The following is a 23,891-nucleotide window of genomic DNA, read 5'->3' on the forward strand; positions in this document are numbered from 1 at the left end:
CTTGTTTAAGTGATCGGGAACAAAACAATTTGAATTTAGTGTTTACTGTAAAGGAAGTTAGTGATATAATTACAGAATAATAAATCACCAGGAGAAGATGGATTCCCGTAGAGTTTTATAAGAAATTTAAGGATTTGTTAATACCTGTTAAATCAAGCTATGAAGATGCATTCTCTACTGGAATCCTTTTTGATTGCAATTATTTCATTAATTCCAAAGAAAGATAGAAATTTATTGAAACCAACATCTTATAGACCAATTTCATTATTAAATGCTGATTATAAGATGGTAGGTAAAATGTTAGCAAAGAGATTGGCAAAGTATTTACTGAAGTTAATACATATGGATCAAACTGAATTTGTTAAAAATTGGAAATCTGCAGATAATGTAGCAGGATTGATTAGTTTAATACATTTAGTTCAAAAGAGGGCAGAACAAAGTGTATCTGTGGCTTTAGATGCTGAAAAGACATTTGCTAGGTTGGAATGGAATTTTATTTTTAAAGTTTTGGAGAAATTTAAGATCTGTAGAGGTATGCTTGGAGGGAGTGGGCAGAATCAGTGCTCACAGCTCCCATCTTATAATGGCCAGACACAGCAGCCTCCTATCTACTGGCAATTAGCCATTACCGCCATGAGGCATAGTAATTCAACAGAACCCGCAGGTTGACTGAGAAGCCTTGGCCTACTCAATGTAACTATGTCATGAGGTCATTTGTACTTCAGATGCCATGATGCCAAGTCACATGTGTGTCTATATTAAGCCTGACAGTTTGTTAATAAACGCTTCTACTCTTTGTTGGCCGACAACTTCTGGGGTTTTCGTTATTCCTAACCTGATGGCGTAGGAGCACAGACATCATCCTTCTTATTGGTGACCCTGACGGGTCTAGTGGGTAGCTAGACCCTACGATGGACACTCTGCAAACCTAGGCTCAACTTAATTTGCTTGCAGCAACATTGATGAGCTTCTGCAACAAGCACCTTGCTTGTATAAACAACAAACAATGGATTGCCTAACCCAGCTAACCTGAATATCACACTGCCTCCAGTCGACCTGCAAATCAAACAGCGTAACATCAAAGGTCAGCAAATAAATTACCAGGATACCAGTCGCTCTTCCCTTCATGGATAACTGAACGTACAGCAAGGGGTGCAGCATTGTAGAAGGTAACTGTTTGGAAAAACTCTAAACTTGCCACGAGTTTGAAAGACAGTTTTACAACTTACTCACTTTGGTGACCCGGAGGAGACCTAAATTGTTGCTTTTGTGCCTCACAAACTGAATAGCACGTTGTGCCAACTAGCCGCAACGTCAGGGGAAACATGTATCCATGATGTTTTAAACTGTTTGCATACATCAAAAGGCTGTGTGTATTTGCACGACATAGCATAGCATTGGAGCCTTAATTTTTCCAAAAATGTTAATGCACTCCGAATTCCATTAAGCTGATGTGGTCATTTATCAGCCCAGTCTTATAAAATTTGCCACTTCAGACTTTGGGAGGTTTGCATCTCAGCAAAGCACCCCCTCCCCCCACCACCCCCCCCACCCACCAATGTTACAACCAGTTACTCCCCCAAGGAAGACCATGTCCTGGGAACGACCAGTGACCCCGTACCTGGAGAGAAGCAGCCCACGATCTGGGAGACAACCGCTTACTCCCCCGAGGCAAGATCACGTGACGCGGAGGGCAGCCAGTCACCCTTTCCCCACCCAATGGAAGACTCTGAGACCCAGGTATTAACCTGAGAACTAAAACTTAAAAAAAAAAAATCCCGCTTGGCACAGCACTGCCTGGCACAGCACTGCCTGGCACAGCACTGCCTGGCACAGCACTGCCTGGCACAGCACTGCCTGGCACAGCACTGCCTGGCACAGCACTGCCTGGCACAGCACTGCCTGGCACAGCACTGCCTGGCACAGCACTGCCTGGCGCAGCACTGCCTGGCACAGCACTGCCTGGCGCAGCACTGCCTGGCGCAGCACTGCCTGGCGCAGCACTGCCTGGCGCAGCACTGCCTGGCGCAGCACTGCCTGGCGCAGCACTGCCTGGCGCAGCACTGCCTGGCGCAGCACTGCCTGGCGCAGCACTGCCTGGCGCAGCACTGCCTGGCGCAGCACTGCCTGGCGCAGCACTGCCTGGCGCAGCACTGCCTGGCGCAGCACTGCCTGGCGCAGCACTGCCTGGCGCAGCACTGCCTGGCGCAGCACTGCCTGGCGCAGCACTGCCTGGCGCAGCACTGCCTGGCGCAGCACTGCCTGGCGCAGCACTGCCTGGCGCAGCACCGCCTGGCGCAGCACCGCCTGGCGCAGCACCGCCTGGCGCAGCACCGCCTGGCGCAGCACCGCCTGGCGCAGCACCGCCTGGCGCAGCACCGCCTGGCGCAGCACCGCCTGGCGCAGCACCGCCTGGCGCAGCACCGCCTGGCGCAGCACCGCCTGGCGCAGCACCGCCTGGCGCAGCACCGCCTGGCGCAGCACCGCCTGGCGCAGCACCGCCTGGCGCAGCACCGCCTGGCGCAGCACCGCCTGGCGCAGCACCGCCTGGCGCAGCACCGCCTGGCGCAGCACCGCCTGGCGCAGCACCGCCTGGCGCAGCACCGCCTGGCGCAGCACCGCCTGGCGCAGCACCGCCTGGCGCAGCACCGCCTGGCGCAGCACCGCCTGGCGCAGCACCGCCTGGCGCAGCACCGCCTGGCGCAGCACCGCCTGGCGCAGCACCGCCTGGCGCAGCACCGCCTGGCGCAGCACCGCCTGGCGCAGCACCGCCTGGCGCAGCACCGCCTGGCGCAGCACCGCCTGGCGCAGCACCGCCTGGCACAGCACCGCCTGGCACAGCACCGCCTGGCACAGCACCGCCTGGCACAGCACCGCCTGGCACAGCACCGCCTGGCACAGCACCGCCTGGCACAGCACCGCCTGGCACAGCACCGCCTGGCACAGCACCGCCTGGCACAGCACCGCCTGGCACAGCACCGCCTGGCACAGCACCGCCTGGCACAGCACCGCCTGGCACAGCACCGCCTGGCACAGCACCGCCTGGCACAGCACCGCCTGGCACAGCACCGCCTGGCACAGCACCGCCTGGCACAGCACCGCCTGGCACAGCACCGCCTGGCACAGCACCGCCTGGCACAGCACCGCCTGGCACAGCACCGCCTGGCACAGCACCGCCTGGCACAGCACCGCCTGGCACAGCACCGCCTGGCACAGCACCGCCTGGCACAGCACCGCCTGGCACAGCACCGCCTGGCACAGCACCGCCTGGCACAGCACCGCCTGGCACAGCACCGCCTGGCACAGCACCGCCTGGCACAGCACCGCCTGGCACAGCACCGCCTGGCACAGCGCCGCCTGGCACAGCGCCGCCTGGCACAGCGCCGCCTGGCACAGCGCCGCCTGGCACAGCGCCGCCTGGCACAGCGCCGCCTGGCACAGCGCCGCCTGGCACAGCGCCGCCTGGCACAGCGCCGCCTGGCACAGCGCCGCCTGGCACAGCGCCGCCTGGCACAGCGCCGCCTGGCACAGCGCCGCCTGGCACAGCGCCGCCTGGCACAGCGCCGCCTGGCACAGCGCCGCCTGGCACAGCGCCGCCTGGCACAGCGCCGCCTGGCACAGCGCCGCCTGGCACAGCGCCGCCTGGCACAGCGCCGCCTGGCACAGCGCCGCCTGGCACAGCGCCGCCTGGCACAGCGCCGCCTGGCACAGCGCCGCCTGGCACAGCGCCGCCTGGCACAGCGCCGCCTGGCACAGCGCCGCCTGGCACAGCGCCGCCTGGCACAGCGCCGCCTGGCACAGCGCCGCCTGGCACAGCGCCGCCTGGCACAGCGCCGCCTGGCACAGCGCCGCCTGGCACAGCGCCGCCTGGCACAGCGCCGCCTGGCACAGCGCCGCCTGGCACAGCGCCGCCTGGCACAGCGCCGCCTGGCACAGCGCCGCCTGGCACAGCGCCGCCTGGCACAGCGCCGCCTGGCACAGCGCCGCCTGGCACAGCGCCGCCTGGCACAGCGCCGCCTGGCACAGCGCCGCCTGGCACAGCGCCGCCTGGCACAGCGCCGCCTGGCACAGCGCCGCCTGGCACAGCGCCGCCTGGCACAGCGCCGCCTGGCACAGCGCCGCCTGGCACAGCGCCGCCTGGCACAGCGCCGCCTGGCACAGCGCCGCCTGGCACAGCGCCGCCTGGCACAGCGCCGCCTGGCACAGCGCCGCCTGGCACAGCACTGCCTACTGGCCCAGCGACCAGCCAGCAGACTTTAAGCAGCAACAGGACAGTGGCTCTGTCGACCACCACCTGCCAACTCCTGTGAGTCATTGCAGACTTTAGCTGCCACTTGACTTCCTAAAGTTAACTCTTTCCTACCAGATTTTGGGATTACCATTATAGACTCTCCCAATTACCAACAACCTGCTTACAGTATGGACATTCAGTTTTGGTAATACGTCTCAAATGTTTAATACTGTTCTGGATTTCTCATGTGTCGATTACAGATAACTACAGTTGACTTTTTGCAACTGCCTGTAATGATCTTTCGCAGAGGTTAAGTGTCTCACATGATTCCTACTGTACTTTATTCGTGTTGTCAACTATTGTTTCTCGGCTTTCCAATCCTTCGAGCCCTGTTAGTATGTATGGTAAATATCACTTCCTCCCCCAGAAGTGCTCTGGCACGGCGCCACGAATGGCAAGTCAGTTTTGCTTTCCATGCGTGGTTCTGTGTGGAACGTCCACACTAATTTGGAACCGTGAGCCAGTTGGTCGCTTACCGCTGGTTCTGGAGGGAGCTGTGTAGCAGTACGTTTGGAGGGAATGGGCAGAACCAGCATTAACAGTTCCCATCTTGAGACTGCTAGACTCAACAGCCTCCTATCTACTGGCAATTAGCCATTACCACCACAAGGCCTAGTGATTCAGCAGAACCTGCTCGTTTACTGAGAAGCCTTGGCCTACTCAATGTAACTACATCATGAGGTTGTTTGTACTTCAGATGTCATGATGCCAGGTCGCATGTTGGGAGCCAGGTCGCATGTTGGGAGCCAGGTCGCATGTTGGGAGCCAGGTCACATGTTGGGAGCCAGGTCACATGTTGGGAGCCAGGTCACATGTTGGGAGCCAGGTCACATGTTGGGAGCCTGACAGCTCATTAATAAACACTTCTACTCTTTGCTGGCTGACAACTTCAGGTGTGGTCTTGTTATTCCTAACATGATGGTGTATAAGCACAAAGATCATCTGCCACAGATCAATATTTATAGATTGGGTTAAAATGTTATATGAAACCTAATGCGAAGGTAGTGACTCATGGTCAGGTTTCAGCAGTTTTTTGAGTTAACTAGATCAGGTTGACAAGACTGTGAACTGATAAGACAGGATCCAAGGATTGTGGGTATTGAGATGAATCCGGAAGAACATAAAATAAATTTATTTGTGGATGATGTTTTGATTTATTTAATAGATCCATTAAATTCTTTGCAACAACTTAAACTTAGAATAAAAGTATATGTAGAACTATCATACTACAAAATTAATTGGGATCAAAGTGAAATTATGCTGTTAGTTAATGGGGATTATGCAAAATGTAAGAAAGTAGTAGAATTTAGATTGCTAGATGTAGGAATAAAATATTTAGGTATATGTGTGCAATCAGATGTAGCAAAATTATTTAAATTAAATTATTTATCTTTACTAAAGAAAATAAAAGATTTGGAAAGATGGAACATGTTACCTATTACTTTGATAGGTAGGGTAAACTGTGTTAAGATTAATGTTTTTCCTTGAATATAGTATTTGTTCCAATAGATTCCAATTGTAGTTCCTCAAAATTTTTAAAGGAATTAAATGCATTAGAATTTTTTTATGGAAGGGGAAGATAGCGAGAGTTTCTTTAGAGAAATTAACATGGAAATATGATTGAGGTTTACAGCTCCCTAATTATTATAAAGCAGCCCAATTGATATTTATTAATGCAATGTATGATTTAAATAATGTTCCAGCATTGAACTAAATAAAATAGGGGAAACAAATCCATGTGAATTTATTTATAAATAGAATACAAGATTATTGATAGATAATAAAGAAACACCCATACTGAAACATATAACTGAGCTTTGGAATAAGGTTGATAAAGATATTGGAGGAGGAGGTTTAATGTCAAAAAGAACATCTTTATTTTAAACTTGACTTATTCCATTTTCTATGGGAAATCAATTTTTAAAGAATTGGCAAAATCATGGTATTAGGAAAATTAAAGATTGTTTTGAGGCTGGGAAATTTATTACTTTTAGTAGAATGAAGGAAAGTTTAAAGTACTTGAAAATACATGATTTTGTTGTCAAATTATGAGGTTCTTTTGTGAAAATTTTGGTCAAGATTTATTATTACCAGTAGAAACAGAGGTAGAATCAGTGTTATGTACTGGAGATATCAATCTCTCTTGGCTTGGCTTCGCGGACGAAGATTTATGGAGGGGTAAATGTCCTCGTTTTGGCTGAGAAGTCCGATGCGGGACAGGCAGACACGGTTGCAGCGGTTGCAGGGGAAAATTGGTTGGTTGGGGTTGGGTGTTGGGTTTTTCCTCCTTTGTCTTTTGTCAGTGAGGTGGGCTCTGCGGTCTTCTTCAAAGGAGGTTGCTGCCCGCCGAACTGTGAGGCGCCAAAATGCACGGTTTGAGGCGATATCAGCCCACTGGTAAATCATTGCAAAAAAAAAGTTTGAAGGAAGGAGTTTATAAATTAAGACATAGATGGGAAATAGATTTAAATAAGCAAATAGAGTTAAAAAATTGATTCAATTATGAAGAGAAAATATGAAATGTGCAATAAATATGAGATATAGGTTGGTTCAGTATAATTTTATACATCTCAAATTTACATGAATCATTTATTTAGATTTATGTTTTAGATGTGGACAAAAAAGTTGGTACATTTCTGGCTTGCAATAGGTAATTTTTAGAACGAATAATGGGGGTAACATTCCCACAGGATCCAATGCTGTTTTTATTGGGAGGTATTAAGAGGGGTCAAACCTAAATTGCTTTAGTGATAATTAGAAAATATATCACAGTAACTTGGAAATCAGATATTCATTTTGGGATTGGATTGTTAGCATGCAGAAGTTAGGAGTTGTATGTGTTTTGGAAAATATGGATCCCATATTTACAAAGTGTGGGGATTAATATTTAAATAAATTTCAGACATTTCCCTTCTCTTGTAGGTGTCTCTATCTATATATTTGAAGATGTACTCTTGCTGTGGTTCTTGTCCTCTTTGTCTTTTGTGTAGTTGGGGGTGGGGTAATGGGTTTTCTTTTCTCATTTTATTTTCTCCTCCTTTATATACACACACACACACACACACACACACACACACACACACACACACACACACACACACACACACACACACATATATTTGGAATAAATTTGAAATATTGTAATTGCTTATTTTGTGATTTTAAAATTATATTTGCAAACTCCTGAGAGAGGCACTGATCTGCTTTTCTGTACTGTCCAGGTTCTAATTATTAATCAGTTTTATTTTCTGTAACAACCTGATGGTTTTGAAAAATAAGTTGAAGTTGCCACTTGTGCACCCAATTGTTTGATTATTATATGCTCAGTTTGATTAAAACTACTTGTTCATTTCAGATGTTTAATATACTTATAGCAACTTGATAGCAATTTTGTTGTTTCAGTCAACCTGCTCAAAAGTCAAACATCTAATCTCTTGTGTATCTTGTATATGTCAGTCACTTCATCTTAAATCTTTTTCATCTTTGAATTAACTTATTGATTAAATTTCTTAAAACAGAGTAGTCGCTCAAATTCTTCTTCACCAATTGATATAGCAAGTCAACCTCGTATGTTGAAACTGACACGCATGCGGTCTGACAAGAAAAGTGAATTCCTGAAGACTTTAAAACAGGACAAGGCTGGTGATGGGTATCATGATGTTGGAGATGATATAGATAAAGAAAAGGTAGTGATAATTTTCCATATTTCCTCATGTTGACCCTTCTACTATATCATATCACATATCAAGTGGTTTGGTTGTTATCACTATAACTGTAAATTTAATACTACATCAAAATTTGGTGAAAATGTTGAATAACTTCTTGGAGTATTGAAAAAACAAATCCAGTAAAACCACATCTGATTGCTGGGAAACTTTGATAGTTCAGCATCTGGGTCTCTTGTTTATCCAGAATGCCATTTGGGGATCTAATATGCAAAAATAAACTTAATTTTAAAAAAAATGAAACATACTTTTTATTGTTCTGGAAATGCACATTGCTACCATTTTTAAAAAAAATCATAAACCTGATTGACAAAATGTTTTGTCTGCTTTGGTCACCAGGATTACGAAATGTTTAACATGCAGCTCAAGAATGCTCATCAAGAAAGAGACAAAAACAGAAATTTTGATAAAAACGGTGATTCCAGGGAGAATGGAAGTTCTCGACTTCTGTCCCAGACAACAATTCGTTCTTCAGCATTCCCCCAATCTAATATTTTATCAAGTTCGTTGGAAGCTGAGCATAGGTATGTTTTCAGATTCATAGAAGTTAAACATTAGTTCATCTAATGATTTGGATGCAATAAAACTGTCAAGGAGTCAAACCTTTTGTTGCCATAAACTTTCCATGTCACCTGGGATAACTATATCTCTCTACTTGACTGTGTAGCTACAATTTGCATCTTGTTCATTTGTTGTTCAGTTATGAATTGATCTCCTTCCCGCTGCAGCTCCTTGCCTTCCCCCACTCCCCCCTCCCCCCACCACCTTCCCGGTGTGATTGGTGTCTGCATGTGGACATCAATCTATCTTTCGCAGTCTGTTATATTTTTTGACTCACTTGTATGGTAGGACTATAATTCATGTAATTATTACCATTTTGGGATTATTTTCCCTTCATGATTGTCTCAAGATGTTTTGTGTACAGATTCTATTTTTTTTATGTTTGCATGTGTTAAGATATTTGATTAATTCAGTTTTAAACTTGTGTATGATAATTGACCTTAGAAGTTGACACTTGTAATAGATTTGATCCTGCTAAAACTGAAAACTACTGACGTCAACTGATGGATGAATGATAAATTGGAATCTTGTTTGAATCAGCAGATTGTAAACAATTATAATCTTTGTTACAGGAGGCCAATCAGCCCTTCAAGCCTGCTGTCCCATTTAAAGATCCTGACTGAATTAATTGTAATCACAATTTTGCATTCCTGTCTCCCCAGATTTCTTTCCCCCTATTGCTCATATTTCTGCCTTAAAAATATTCAGCTTTCTTTCACAGCCATTTTGAGGAGCATAACTGCAAAGATTTGCCACTCTTTGAGAGAAAAATAATTGCATTATCTGAGTCTTAAATGGGTGAACGTTTTATTCTAAACATTGATTCCTAATCCTTGATTCTCCCATAAGAGAAAACATCCACTTCACACTCTTTGTTAAGATTGTGCATTTAAATCAAATTCCTCTAGCATTTTTTGAACTCCCATGGATAAAATATCCCATACATTTCAAGTCTCAGCCTAATAAGCCTCTCTCAACTGCTTCCAATGGTCTCATATCCTTGTACAAGAAAACTGAAACTTTACATTCACCATTGCCATATATAACAGAAGAATATGCTCCCCACTTGTGTATTCAATTTTCCAGCAATAAATTATTGTTGGCTGTCTAATTATTTGTGATTGTTCCATTTTAATCTGTTGTGAATTTTGTCCAATTCAGCCCCTCGAAATTGTGGAGTTCTGCAATCTCCCACCATTTGGATAATGGTTTTTAAAAAAAAATGTTATGACATTTTCCATTGTCATATTTTTGGCCAAGCGCTTAACATTTTAGATGTGTTGTATCCTCTTTGTATCAACTTTGCAATCAACTTTCAAGTTTGTGCATTCAACAAATTTAGCAACTATCCCTTCATTCATATCCTTATAATGTTGATGCCCGAGCCCTGATTACTGTGCCACAGCACTCATTACATCTTGATTTTATTCAAATTTTATTCTGTTAGCCAACCACTCTTCTCCCCTTAAGAATGTTACCTCTGACAATAAAGTCCCATTCCTCATTTCCACCCAAAATCTCTCAGTGGATGAGCCCTCCTATCAATCCTGCCATAGCACCACTGTAAAGTTTTCTCTAACAAGCAATATAACTCCTCCACCTTTTATTCCCCCCTATTCTATCACGCCTAAAGCAATGGAATCCTGGAACATTGAGCTGCTAATCATGCCCCTTATGCAACCAAGTTTCACTCTTGGCTAAAATATACTCTAAGCTCATCTACCTTACTTGCCATGCTCCTTCTATTGAAGTATATTCACTTGAGAGAATCTCCCCCACATTCAATCTTTTGATTACCATCTATTTTTACTACCCCCTCTCCTTCATAAATTTAACAATCTCATTCCTCTCTGCCTTCAAATCTTTTAGTCTAATCCTTTACCCTGGTCTCTGCACTCTCATTGTGTTCCCACCCCGCCAGCCAAACTAATTTAAACCGTTTCCAATTCATTGAATTAAAAAAAAATTTCATGCTGTAACATCGTTCTAAACCTCTAATAATTTTAATGGTAGATGTTAATTTATATCTTTAATACTCTTGATCTTCCTTTTTTTTTCAATGGCAATTTTCCAGTCTAATGGTATGGTCCCCAAATACAAAGAATTCTGGTAAATTGAAGCCAATGCATCCATTTTCTCACCAGCCATTTTTTAAAAGCCCTCAGATTAAGTCCATCAGTACTCCAAAGACTTGCCTGTGTGCTGTTGCATTCATTTGCTCATTGTGACTTCCCTGATGATTGTAATTACCTGAGTTCTTTCTTCCCTTCTAATTTACAATTTACCAACATTTCTGTGATGTTGCTTGTAATCTCTAAACAGTGAAAACTGATGAAAAACTCCCAGTTAGTTTATCTGCCTTCTCTTTGTTTTCCATTACCAATTTCTGAGAATTTCCCAACATAGGGGCAACTCACACATGGTTTCATTTAAATATCTATACAAAATTTTGTCTCTAAACAAACCAAAGAACATTACAGCACAAAAAAGAGGCCATTTGGCCCTTTTAGTCTGCTAAACATAATTCCCCTAGACCCACAGACCTGTACCCATTCCATAATCCCCCCCCAGACCTCTCCCATCCAATTTGTTCCACACTCTCTCCATTCTCTGAGTGAAGAAGTTCCCGCTGGTGTTTCCCCTAAACATTTCCTCTTTCACCCTAATGCATATTCTCTTATATTTACCTCTCCCAATCTGTGGAAAGAGCCTATATGCATTTACTTTGTCTATATCCCTCCTAATTTTGTGAACTTTATCAAATCTCCCCTCATTAACGCTCCAAAGAATAAAGTCCTAACCTGTTTAATCTTTCCCTGTAACTCAACTCTTGAAGACCTGGCAACATCCAAGTAAATCTTCTCTGCACTCTTTTAATCTTACTGATGTCTTTCCTGTAGATAGGCGACAAGACTGCACACAATTCTCCAAATTTGGCCTCACCAATTTCTTACACAACCTCACTATAACATCCCAACTCCTGTACTCAATACTTCGATTTATGAAGGCCAAGATGCCAAAAGCTTTCTTTACAACCTTGTCTACCTGTGACGCCACTTTCAGGGAATTATGTATCTGTATTCCCAGATCACTCTGTTCTACCACATTCCTCAGTGTCCTCAGGTTTGTTATTTTAAAATGCAGCACCTCACACTTGTCTGCATTAAATTCCTCTGCCATTTTCTGGCCTATTTTTTCAGTTGGTTCAGAATCCTCTGCAAGCTTTCAAAGCCTACCTCACTGTCCACAACACCTCCAATCTTAGTGTCATCAGCAAGCTTGTTGATCCAATTTAAAACATTGTCATCCAGATCATTAATATAGACAACAAACAACAATTGTCCTAGCACTGATCCCTGAGGTACACCACTAACCATAGGCCTCCAATCTGAGAAGCAATCACCCACTACCACTATGACTTCTCCTATTCAGCCAATTACGAATCCAGTTTTTATAACCTCTCCATAGATACCTAGTGTCTGAACCTTCTGAACTAACCTTCCATGTGGGACCTTGTCAAATGCCTTACTAAAGTCCTTTCCTTCAACTACTTTCTTGGTAACCTTACAATTTTATATGATTCGTTAAACACGACCTACCATGCACAAAACCATGCTGACTATCTTAATTAGCCCTTGGCTGTCCAAATACTTGTATATCCCATCTCTCAGAACACCCTCCAATAACTTTCCCACTACTGACGTCAGGCTCACTGGCCCGTAATTTCCTGGTTTACTTTTGGACCCTTTGTTAAACAACGGAACAACATGAGCTACCCTCCAATCCTCCAGCGCCTCACCCATGGCTAAGGACATTTTAAATATTTCTGCCAGGGCCCCTGCAATTTCTACACTAGTCCCCCTCAAGGTTTGAGGGAATATCATATCAGGCCCAGGGCACTTATCTACTTTTAATTGCTCTAAGGCAGCAAGCACTTCCTCCTCTTTAATCTCTATTTGTTCCACAACACTACTGCTTATTTCCCTTCCTTCCTTATGCCCAATGCCAGTTTCCTGAGTAAATACTGATGCAAAAAAAGTTGTTTAAGATCTCGCCCATTTCGTGAGGCTCCACACATAGATGACCACTCTTACCTTCGAGGAGATCAATTTTGTTCCTTGCTATCCTTTTACACTTAACATGTTGAAACCCTTCAGGTTTACCTTCACATTATCTGCCAAAGCACCTCATGTCTTTTTGCCTTCTTGATTTCCTCCATGAGTATTTTCATACCTTTTCTATACTCTTCTAGTACCTCATTTTCTCATTGCCTATATCTGCTATTAACCTCTCTCCTTTGAACCAGATCACCAACATCCCTTGAAAACTATGGTTCCCTATGCTTTGTTAACTTTGCCTTTAATCCTGACAGGAACATGCAAACTCTGATCTCTCAAAATTTCACTTTTGAAGGCCTTCCACTTACTGAGCACATTCTTGCCAGAAAACAACTTATCCCAGTCCACTCTTCCTACATCCTTATGTGGCGGTGCACATTTCGGTCAGCGAACAGCCCCGTTTGTACCACTGCACTGGTGGGGCAGCTGCAGAAGATGGCGCTGTTGGAGCTTGCTCATTGCCTTGTGTGGCTTAGGCCACAGCTCGCATCTCAGGCCACAAGATGATGTCACCGCTGCACAGGGCAGAACTCCTGTTGGCCTTAAAGGGGCGTGCACGAAATTCAAATAAACAGTTCTACTGGAAACCCCACCGAGTTCATTGGTGTGCTTTCTGTGTTGTAGCAGCCGCACACTTTCTCATTTCCACAAAATTGACCATTCTCCAATTTAGAATCTCAACTCAAGGACCAGTCCTATCCTTAAGCATAATTAACTTGAAACTAATGACATGGTCACTGGGCTTAAAATGTTCGCCTACACGTCTCCTGAACTGTCTGATTCCCTAATAGATTATTTATTGTATCTTTTCTTATTGATATCTATAGGTTGATTTAGAAAACATTCCTGAACACATTTGACAAACTCCAAACCATCCAGCCCTTTTACAGTATGGGAGTCCCAGTCAACATGTGGAAAGTTAAAATCTCCTATTATTGCAACTTTTTGGTTCTTACATTGGTCTGCTATCGGTTGCGGCCCAAAATCCAGCAGCAATAGATATTCACAAAGACAAATGGTTACTTAAACATAAGTTGTTTTTAATTTTCTTTAAGCGTAATAACAGGATCAAACTTTATCTTATTACGATTAACGTAACTTAACCTAACTTATTATTAACGTAACTTAACCTAACTTTATCCCCTTCTCATTATAAGTGCACATGTATGTAATATGCATGTTCAGAAAAGTTCTTTGATTCACAGTCCAATCTCACTTCTCACTCCTCCAAGTTCACTGGTATCAGGCAATTCTTATACTGTGCACAGAATTTGACAGTTATGAATTTTCACCAAGTCTGGTGCTTAAAAGTAATTGGTTACTGCTCAGAAAGGCTCTTGTTGGTTTCAGAGAGAGATTTGCTGCTTGTTGGATTGATTCCCTCTGAACAGCCACTTAAGGGTTTTCCATATTATAACCTCTTCTACAGGTCACCAGAGTTCCTTTGTTTCCCTTATTTCGGGTGAAACACTCTAGCCAGCCATTTCCTCTTGTATGGACCACAAGGGTTTTCAACAGGCTGAATTCAGAACTCACAACCTGTCTTCAAAATTGGGTTAAAACAAGCTGCCAGCTTGTTGATGCAACCTCCAAAATCACTGCAGAAACCAGTTTTATCTCTCTCTCTCTCTCTCTCTCTCTCTCTCTCTCTCTCTCTCTCTCTCTCTCTCTCTCTCTCTCTCTCTCTCTCTCTCTCTCTCTCTCTCTCTCTCATTGCTTACAAAACCACATGACCCTCTTAGAACAGCAAACTGCAACCAGACAGATTGTGGCACTGGACCCAATCTTCTGAGCCAGTTCATCAGTTGCTTTCAAGACAATAATCCATATACACCTGCTTTTCAAATTCTTTAGCAAAGCAGTGTCATTGTTTTATTGTCTTTGCAAAGGCTTTCGATGCCTGCATGACTGGCTTCAGCCAAACTTGCATTTTAAATGAGATCTGTTTTGTGAAGTGACCTACACTGTAAGCCACCACAATCTTCCTTTAAAAACATATCTATATACATTTTAAATATAATATATTCATCATGTATCTCTCTACAGATTTGCTTTTCCAATTGTTTCTGACTATTGGGCAGTCTATAATATAACCCTATCAGTGTGGGCACACCTTCCCTTTTCTTTAGTTCCACCCTTATGGCCTCTGTAGACAAGCCCTCTGGGCTGTCCTGTCTAACCACAGCTATGATATTTCCCTGACGAGCAATGCCACTCCTTCCCCTTTCATCTCCCCCCACACCCCAGTCATGTCTGAAACAATGGAACTCTGGAACATTGAGCTGCCAATCCTATCCTTCCAGTAACCAAGTCTTTCTAATAGCAACAATGTCGTAATCCCACCTGCCAATCCATGACCTAAGCTCTTCTTCCTTTCCAAGAATACTCCTTGCATTGAAATATATATACCTGAGAACATTTCTATCATGTACAAACCTTTGATTTCTGTCTATACATGTAGTCCTCACATGACCTTTATCCTCCACCTCTCTTACACTCTGGTTCCCATACCCCTGCAAATCTAGTGTAAAGCTCCCACCCCAGACTGGGGCACCACTAGCAAACCTACCTACAAGGATGTTAGTCAGGTAAAAACCATTCTGTCAGAACAGAGCCCAATTGTCCAAACACCTGAAGCCCTCCCTCCTGAACCATCTCTTTAACAACGTCTGTATATATGTAAACAATACACTACTTTAATTTACTATCTGCATTAACTATTTCATATCGTCAGCTTTGCAGAAATGTTTTGTTTTCCATGCGTCATTTAGGTTGCTCAAAGAAATGGGTTGGCAGGAAGAAAGTGAAAATGATGAAACATTTGCTCCGTTAACAGAGGATGAGATGAGGGAATTCCAGGCCATCAGTGAACAAGTAAGTTCCCAAGAAAGGGTCCCAACATAAAAGGTTGACTGACAATTTCTTCCTTTGGTTTCCCTTCATCTTTGGAGTCCCTTCATCTTCTCATTGCTTGCACCTCTTGTGTCGCTAGATAATATCTGCACCGTGCGGGTCATAATTGGATTAATTCTCCAGCTTTCTGATTCTTCCCTATTTTCCACTTTTTAAATGATATATTCAACTTGTAATCATGTATTTAATTGGATATTAATGAGTTTATGGTATATATTTATTATTTGATTTTTGTCAGAATTTCTTGTAGCAAAGAGATATTATTCAAACCCAAACTGAATAAACACTAAAAATATTGGATGTACTCGGCAGGTCATACAGCATCTTTGTAGTCAGTAAAAAAGAAGGTTTTTGGTCCACATCTTCAGATGATTAATTGGGCACTTCTGATTCTACTGAATTCTAACTCCTAGCCTGCAACATTTTGAATCTACTTGCTGAGTTTTGGGCTTGTTCAATATAGATGGGATAATTGTTTCATAATGCATATTTTGGATTTTGTTTTAAAATGCTATTTTATTATTCCTAAATTCAGCTCCAGAAGAATGGCCTTCGCAAAAATGGTCTTCTGAAAAATGGCCTGACTTACAACTTCACGTGGAAGAGCACTTTCAAGCCCACTGTTAACGATGACACAGAGACGAGCAGCAGTGATACATCTGATGACGATGTGTGAGAGGTTAAAAGAGACATTGAAATTATTTGGGTATAATTATTATCATTGTGGTAAACTGCCAAAAATAAACTGCATTGAAAGCAGTATCAGTACCCCATCAGAAGAAATTTGAGGGTGCTTCTTTGTTCAAGAATGGACATTGTTGGACTTGGCCTAATTTGAACTTTGCTTAATGCTTTGTAATGGCCTTTTGTAGTAATGAGGATTTCAGTTGGATTTAGCATTGATCTGCTTCATCACTGCTGATCAGAGGTGCGTTACTACAATGTGAAAAAAGTTATTGATCATGGAATAATTCACAGATCTAATAAACTGAATTGAAGTTCAAATTGTGTATTGTTCCATGGAGCTCTTGGCTTAAAGTTGTTCTATTTGTTGGGAAACAGCAAATTGAAAACACAGTATCCTGCTTGCTGATTCATATTCATTACCATTTCTGGACTCTGCAAGTCCACTGTCTACAGAAAAACGGGTGATCTAGCATGTTGGTCAAAAGTGGATGCAGTAAACTCATCGTTGCCTAAACTTAATGAGTGCTCTTGTCCTGTTCCAATTCTTTCTCAAGGTTAATTGCTTTTCTAACCATTTGTAGTTTTTTTTAATCATAGTTCTTCAATTTGTGGAAAGAATTCTGAGATCAAGAGCTTTATCTGTGATACACAAAGCCTTGATATTCAGGGTGGACTGTACAAAGCAAACTATTGAAAATTGACAGATTATTTTGATAAAGTAGTTATTTACAAGTCTTACCAAAAGGTTATGATCAGTTGCTGGATCTATTCACTAAATGGAATAAAAACTGGATTTGCAGCAAGTTTTATGCTGTTTTGACTTTGTGTCAGGACTATTTTAGGAGTTGGTGCTCCTTCATCATTTAAAAAAAAATTCCCACAGGGTGGCTTCAAATTCTCAATAAGGAAAGATGAAACCTTAATGATAGGTTATGTGTATAATCTCCAAATAAGGAAATGAGTACATAATTTAGGTTGATCCTTAACTACAATACCAAAAGAGGACTATATTACTAGGAGCATTGCCTTTCAGATGATGCATTGACTTCTGGTAACTAAGATGAATTGAAGATGTGATCTTGCTATTAAAATGACAGAATCTTGACATATCGTTGTTAAAATTATTCTCAGCTCCTCGCAGCAAAAAAACATTCACCTTTTTGCTGACTGCTATTAGCAGTCATATTTTACTGTTTGGCTAATTCTGTTCTGTTCTTTCATTCAAAATGGCATTGTTTTGATTGCATGAATGTTAGACGTGTACTTAGTTATTTTTGATCTAACTGTTGCAATTTGAAGTACTTTGATTTTTTTTATTGTTTAAAGGAAAGAAGGTAGCGGTCTGTATCAATGAATATTTGACATTGAAAATGCATACTTAAAATAGTTAACTTTCAGTCTTGTGCATTTTGTGCAATGCTTTGCAGGTCATTAAGATCCTTAACTCTGCAAACTAAAAACTAACATCTTAACATTCTTTGAATTTTAATCTTTACATGTGCAACACTGAAATATATCAGGGTCATTGGTTTTGAGACTGAATAAGCCAAATTCTATTCTTATAGCATCTTATTTTGTTTTTAGCAGAAACCAAGTTCCAAGCAATCCATGTGAGCTGTCGACAAGTGATGAATTTCCTTGAGGTTTTCTTGCTCATTTGCTATGATATAGGTAGAATGATCTTAGAATTGCTGGAAACATTGTTTAGTTTATTTTTGTAACCTTTTTCTTGCAATAAAGTTACAACAGGCAAGCTGTATAATCCCAGCAGAAATTTAGTTCTTAAACCATATCTCATATTTCATTTTTTAGCAACTTAAAAAAAAAATTGCTGGAGCAGCTCCAAGATGATGGGGAAAATATACCAGGCCACAAATCGATACCATCAGGATGCCTCTCTTGGGAGTGAAAAGGAGAACACAGAAATGAGAGAAAGTGTAGTGTGGTCTGGAGGCTGGAAGTTCAGAGAAAGGAGAAGTTATTCCAGATTGTCAAATTGGCAGGAATGGAAAGATTTTAAATTTTGCAGTGGTTATCAGGAAAAGTATTTGGATGCTATGTGCCAACCAACGAGTAGGAGTGTTCACAGGCATTGCTGCAGTCAAAAGTTCCCACCTGCTTCAAAAGGGCATCAAGAGGAGCAGACTCAGTGGGACACACATCTACTATAATTAAATGCCAGAATTAACATGTACCTAAGTAAAGATCTGGACCCATTGCAATTTGCCTACCATCACAATTACTCCACAGCAGATGCAATATCACTGGCTCTCCACTCAGCTCTGGATCACCTAGATGACAGCAATATATACATCATCAATGACATCTTAGCTTTCAACATCATCATACTCTCAGGACTGGTCAATAAGCTCCAAAACCTGGACCTCTGCACCCTCCTCTGCAACTGGATCCTTGACCTCCTCATCAGAAGACTACAGTCAGTATGAATTTGAAACGTCTCCCTCTCATTGACAAGCACCTCAAGTGCTTTACTCACTCTGCACCCATGACTGTGTGGCTGAGCACCATTCAAGTGCCATCTACAAATTTGCTGGTCGTCGTCATCAGAATCCATAAGCCCTCCTGTACGCTTTCTCATTGCCATCTATCATAACAACCTTGCTATCAACGTTAGCAAACTAAGGAGCGGATTGTGGACTTTAGGAGGGGGTAATCAGGAGAACATGAACCAGTCTGCATCGTGGGATCAGCGGTGAACAGGGTCAAGAACTTCAAATTCCTGGGTGTCGACCTCTCTAAAGGTCTGTCCTGGGGCCTCCATGTCAATGCAATCACGAAGAAGACTCACCTTGAGGAGATTTGGTATGTCACCAAAGACTTCTGCAAATTTCTATAGGTGCACTTGTGCAGAGCATTCTGACTGCTCTGGATGTGCCAATGCATAGGACAAGAAAAGACAACAGAGTTGTGTATGTTGCAAGTGCCATCATGGACGCCAGTCTTCACTCCATCAAGGACATCTATAAGAGGCAGTATCTTAAGAAAGCAGCCTCTGTCCTCAAGGACCCTCACCACCCAGGACATGCCCTCTTCACTCAGCTACCATCAGAAAGGAGGTACAGGAGCCTGAAGACAAATACCAAGTGGTACAAAAACTGCCATTAGATTTCTGAATGGACAATTAACCACAGACACTACCTCACTTTCTCTTCTTTTGCACTAATTTAATTTATTTTTTCAATGTAATTTATAGAAATATTTGCATATGTAATGCTGCCACAAAACAAACTAATTTCGTGACATGTTCAATAAATTATGAATTCTGCAAATTGAGCACTTTTGTGATAGTATTTGGGAGTAATAGCAGAATTGCACAGCACTGGATAATCACACTGAAATAGCAGCTATGGTGGGCCTGGAAGTAGCCACAGTACAAGGATGATGCCTAATCTCTCGCTATTTTATCAACAGTAACTGAGTATACACTAGAAGCAGTACTTTGCATCTGTCATTGGACTATGCTTATAACATGTAGAACTTTTTATTGTACACTCTTTTTGATGTTTAATTTTATGTCTAAACTGACCATCAGGCCTCCAAATCCTCACCAGGGCACTTCAATTTTTTTTTAAATGTAATTTTTTGTAAAGATTTCTAGCAAATGTTACTTAATCTGACAAACCTCCATTTCTAAGAACATAACAAGCAGGAACAGACTGAGACTCTTATTCATGAAACAATATTTATTTATTTGTGTCTCTGAAATACTTGTCCTGCATTTGTATTGGCTGTTTGCACATGTGTTGTGTCTGGTTGCATGTCTGCGTGTTTTGCACAGAGGACAGGAGAATGCTGTTTTGTTGGGTTGTTTTTGTACCATTAAATAATAGGCTATTCAACCTCAAATCTGCTTTGCCATCTTGGCCACTTTCCTATCTCTTGACTCCCTTCTAAATCATAAAGTCAATTTTTCTCAGCCATAAATCTGTACTAGAGTTCTTGGAGAATTCCAAAGATTTCCAACTATGAGAGAAGAAATTACTCTTCTGTCTTGAGCTATCGCTTTTACTGAAACTATGATCTCTAGTTCTATATTTCCCCACAAAGGGGAAATATTCTCTTGTCTTTCACCCAACCATAAAACATTTAGGTTTCAATGTGATCCTCTCTTGTCCCTCTAAATTCCAGCAAATATAGATAGGCTCAGTCCTTCTGATAAGGCAACTCCTTCATTTTGAGGATCACCCTCGTGAACCATTACTGAACTACCTTCATACAAATATATCTTTCAGTGAGAGTCTAGACAGAAATGGGATGCAGCTCCTTGAATTCAATTAAGCTTCATATGGATGATGTAGGTTATAGAAGACAGGTAAATTGAAGTGTTACTGGAATGGAGAGTCAGACTGGTGAGCATCTTCATGTTTGACATCCTTTGGACAAATTGAGTAGTTTTTCCAAGGCAATCCTTCAATCTGTATTTAGCCTAGTATCTGGATATTGAAGAAATACAATTCTAATCTACTCATTCCCAACATTCTGTATACACCTCCATCACTGTGGATGTCCAGTGTCAACAAATCCATCCCCCTCCATCTCAAAGCCTTTTGTTGCTTTCTCAACAACAGACTCGACCAGTTTTCTTCCATCATCACCTTTCTCTGCCTGGTAGAACTTGTTCTCACCCTCATGGAACTATAGAACTCAACAGCACTGAAACAGGCCCCTTTGGCCCTTCTAGTTTGTGCCAAACCATTTTCTTTTGCCTAGTCCCCTTGATCTGCACCGAATCCATAGCCCTCCATACCTCTCCCATCCATGTACCTGTCCAAATTCTTCCTAAATGTTAAAATTGAGCCCGTATTCACCACCTCAGCTGGCAGCTCGTTCCACACTCCCACCACTCTGTGTGATGAAGATCCCCCTCACTTTTTCCCCTTTCACTCTTAACCCATGTCCTCTGTTTTGTTACTCAGTGGAAAAAGTCTATCTACATTTATACTGTCTATCCCCCTCAAAATTTTAAATAACTCTACCAAATCTTCCCTCAATCTTCTACACTCCAGGGAATAAAGTTCTATCCTGTTTAACCTTTACCTGTAACTCAGTTCATAACTTTACCTTTGACATCCTGCTTTTTCCAAGTCAGAAGTTTAGCCATGGGTACCCTGAGTCCAAGCTATGCCTACCTTTTTTTGGCTATGTGAAGCAATCCATGCCACAGCTGACGCAGTCAAGGCTCCTCGACTCTTCCATTGCTTTATTGACAACATTGTGTTGCCTCGTGCACCCATGATGAGCTTGCTAACTTTATCTACTTTGTTGCCAACTTTTACTTCGACCTCAAATTCACTTGGTCTATCTCTGTCGACACTCTCCCCTTTCTCGATCTCTCTGTCTCCATCTTGGGAGACAAATTTATATTAAAATCTGTAGACATCTACAAACCAAACAACTCCCACAATTACCTCAAATGCATCTCTTCACATCCTGTCCCCTATAAGGATTCTATTGGTTTCTTTCAATTCCTCTATTTCTGTTGCGACTCCTCCAAGGAGATTCTGGATCATCCGAGATGACCTCCTTCAAAAATATGTGGCTTTCCCTCTACCACCAACTTAGCCCTAACCCATATCTCCTCTATATCTTGCACATATGCCTTGTTCCCCTTTGCCTCTGTATGCAACAAAGACAGGATTCCCCTTGTCCCCAATCAGCCTTCTCATCCAACTCTGCAATTTCTGTCAGCTACAATATGATTCCACACGAGACAAATCATCCCCCACCCCCACATCTCCCTTGTCCATTCATTCCTTCCCACTGATCACCCCCTTGGCATCTACCCCTATGACCAGGCCCACATCTCCTCTCTCACTGCTATTTGTGACCTCAAACATTCCTTCCAAGTGAAGCAGCACTTTAGTCTTGAATCTGTAGTGGTCATCTACTGTAACCCGTGGTTCCATTGTGGCTTTCTCTACATCAGAGAGATGGCGTAGACTGAGAGATAATGGCGGGTGCCATTCAATTTAGCGCCTCACTCCTGCACCAATGTGTCTGTCCATTTTCCCATGTACGGAACTTCCAAGCCAAGACTATCTGTAAATGGAACTGTTCTAACAAACCCTCTGTGGATCTACTATATTAGGCAAAACTTACTTTTATGTACAGTGCCCTTCATAAAGTTTGGGACGAAGACTTTTTTTCCCCATTTATTTGTCCCCGTGCTCCACAGTTTTAAATTTGTACTCAAACAATTCACATGTGATTAAACTGCATTTTCCAGATTTTATTTCAGGTTAGTTGTATATATTTTGGTTTGACCATGTAGAAATTGGAGTACTTAGTTTTTTTTGCTGGTTGCTTGAGGCTGCCGGTTGCTTGAATTACAAATAACAGGTTTTACTGTATCTGCATACTGCATATGTATTGCTTGTATGTGTGTTTGCATGTTTTCGCACCGAGGACCAGAGACTGCTGTTTCATCAGGTGGTACCTGGACAAGCTGATGTTAACAAACTTGAACTTAATATTCTGTCTGAGCATTCTAACCAGATAACATTAGCATTGACTTCTCCAATTTTGTTAGGCCACTCCCCTGTCTCCCTCTCTTTCCCATCCCTCTTTCTCGTTTGCTCCAAATCTTTACCCCATTCCCTCTACTAATCACTTCTCAGCATTTTTCTCTTGTGGCCTCCCACCCATATCCTTCTGCCTGTGATCCTATCCCTACCCCTCCCTGCCATTTTATTCAAATGACTGTCTGCATTTTGCTCATACCTTGATGAAGGGTTCAGGTCTGAAAAATTGGTTGTGTATCTTTATCTTTGCTACATAAAGAATGTTGCATGACTTGCTGAGCTTTTCCAGCATTTTTGTGTAAATTCCCAACATTCTTTTGATTTTGGATTTGGACAACATCACTCATCTGCATTTCACATCTTGTGCATGTACCTTGATTTTATTTTCCTCTTGCAATCTTAATCTGTAAATTAGATGGCTATGTAAATATTGAGATTACCTGGCATTCCTATCACAAATATCCTTAACCCAATCTACCCCTCCCCTGGCCTCTTTGCAGTTTAAAAGTACAGGCAATCCCAGCAGTTGAGTTAACTGATATTGGTCCTAACCCTACCTAAACAAATCTGAGATGCAGAATTAAAAAAAATGCTCTCATGGAATTTGTCAATTTTAATTTTATTTTTCAGCTTGTATTTTAGTGTAAGCACAGATGATGTGGCTTCACGTTATACAAAAGTTGTGATTTATGGACGGTTTTCTGGGAGTATAAACCACCCCCCCCCCACCCATCCTTGTAATATGGGTCTTCTGTTTACTCTCACCGAGTTGTGACGAAGGACTTTTCTGTTAACTGTTTCTTTAACTTGCTGAGTGCTTCTTGCATTTTAACAATTTCAAATTTTCAGCATTTTGTTTTTTTTTATTTTTGAGATTTTTTTTGCTCCTTGAATAAGGAAATCAAATTGTTTGCAGTATTCTGGGTGTGATCTCACCAATGACTTGTACATTTGTTGCAAGACTTTCTTATGTCTAAATCTTTCCCCCCCCCCCCCCCCCCATTTCAATAAAGGTCAGGATTTAATTTACCTTTCATTATTTGATGTGCTATTT

General features: G+C 42.6%; 1 protein-coding gene across 2 annotated transcripts in view; it reads left to right on the forward strand.

Annotated features, from left to right (window-relative positions):
* Window positions 1-16,613, forward strand: part of LOC138757316 (vasculin-like) — a 90,144-nt gene extending 73,531 nt beyond the window's left edge. For both annotated transcript variants that reach the window (XM_069924441.1, XM_069924442.1), the window contains exons 9-12: window positions 7,810-7,977; window positions 8,356-8,540; window positions 15,467-15,569; window positions 16,144-16,613. In XM_069924441.1, the coding sequence (XP_069780542.1) occupies window positions 7,810-7,977; window positions 8,356-8,540; window positions 15,467-15,569; window positions 16,144-16,284 (597 nt within the window). In that variant the 3' untranslated portion in view covers window positions 16,285-16,613. The remainder of the gene's footprint in view (window positions 1-7,809; window positions 7,978-8,355; window positions 8,541-15,466; window positions 15,570-16,143) is intronic.
* The last annotated feature ends 7,278 nt before the right edge of the window (window positions 16,614-23,891 follow it).

Source organism: Narcine bancroftii, chromosome 3, assembly GCF_036971445.1.
Source record: "Narcine bancroftii isolate sNarBan1 chromosome 3, sNarBan1.hap1, whole genome shotgun sequence".
NCBI lineage: Eukaryota > Metazoa > Chordata > Chondrichthyes > Torpediniformes > Narcinidae > Narcine > Narcine bancroftii.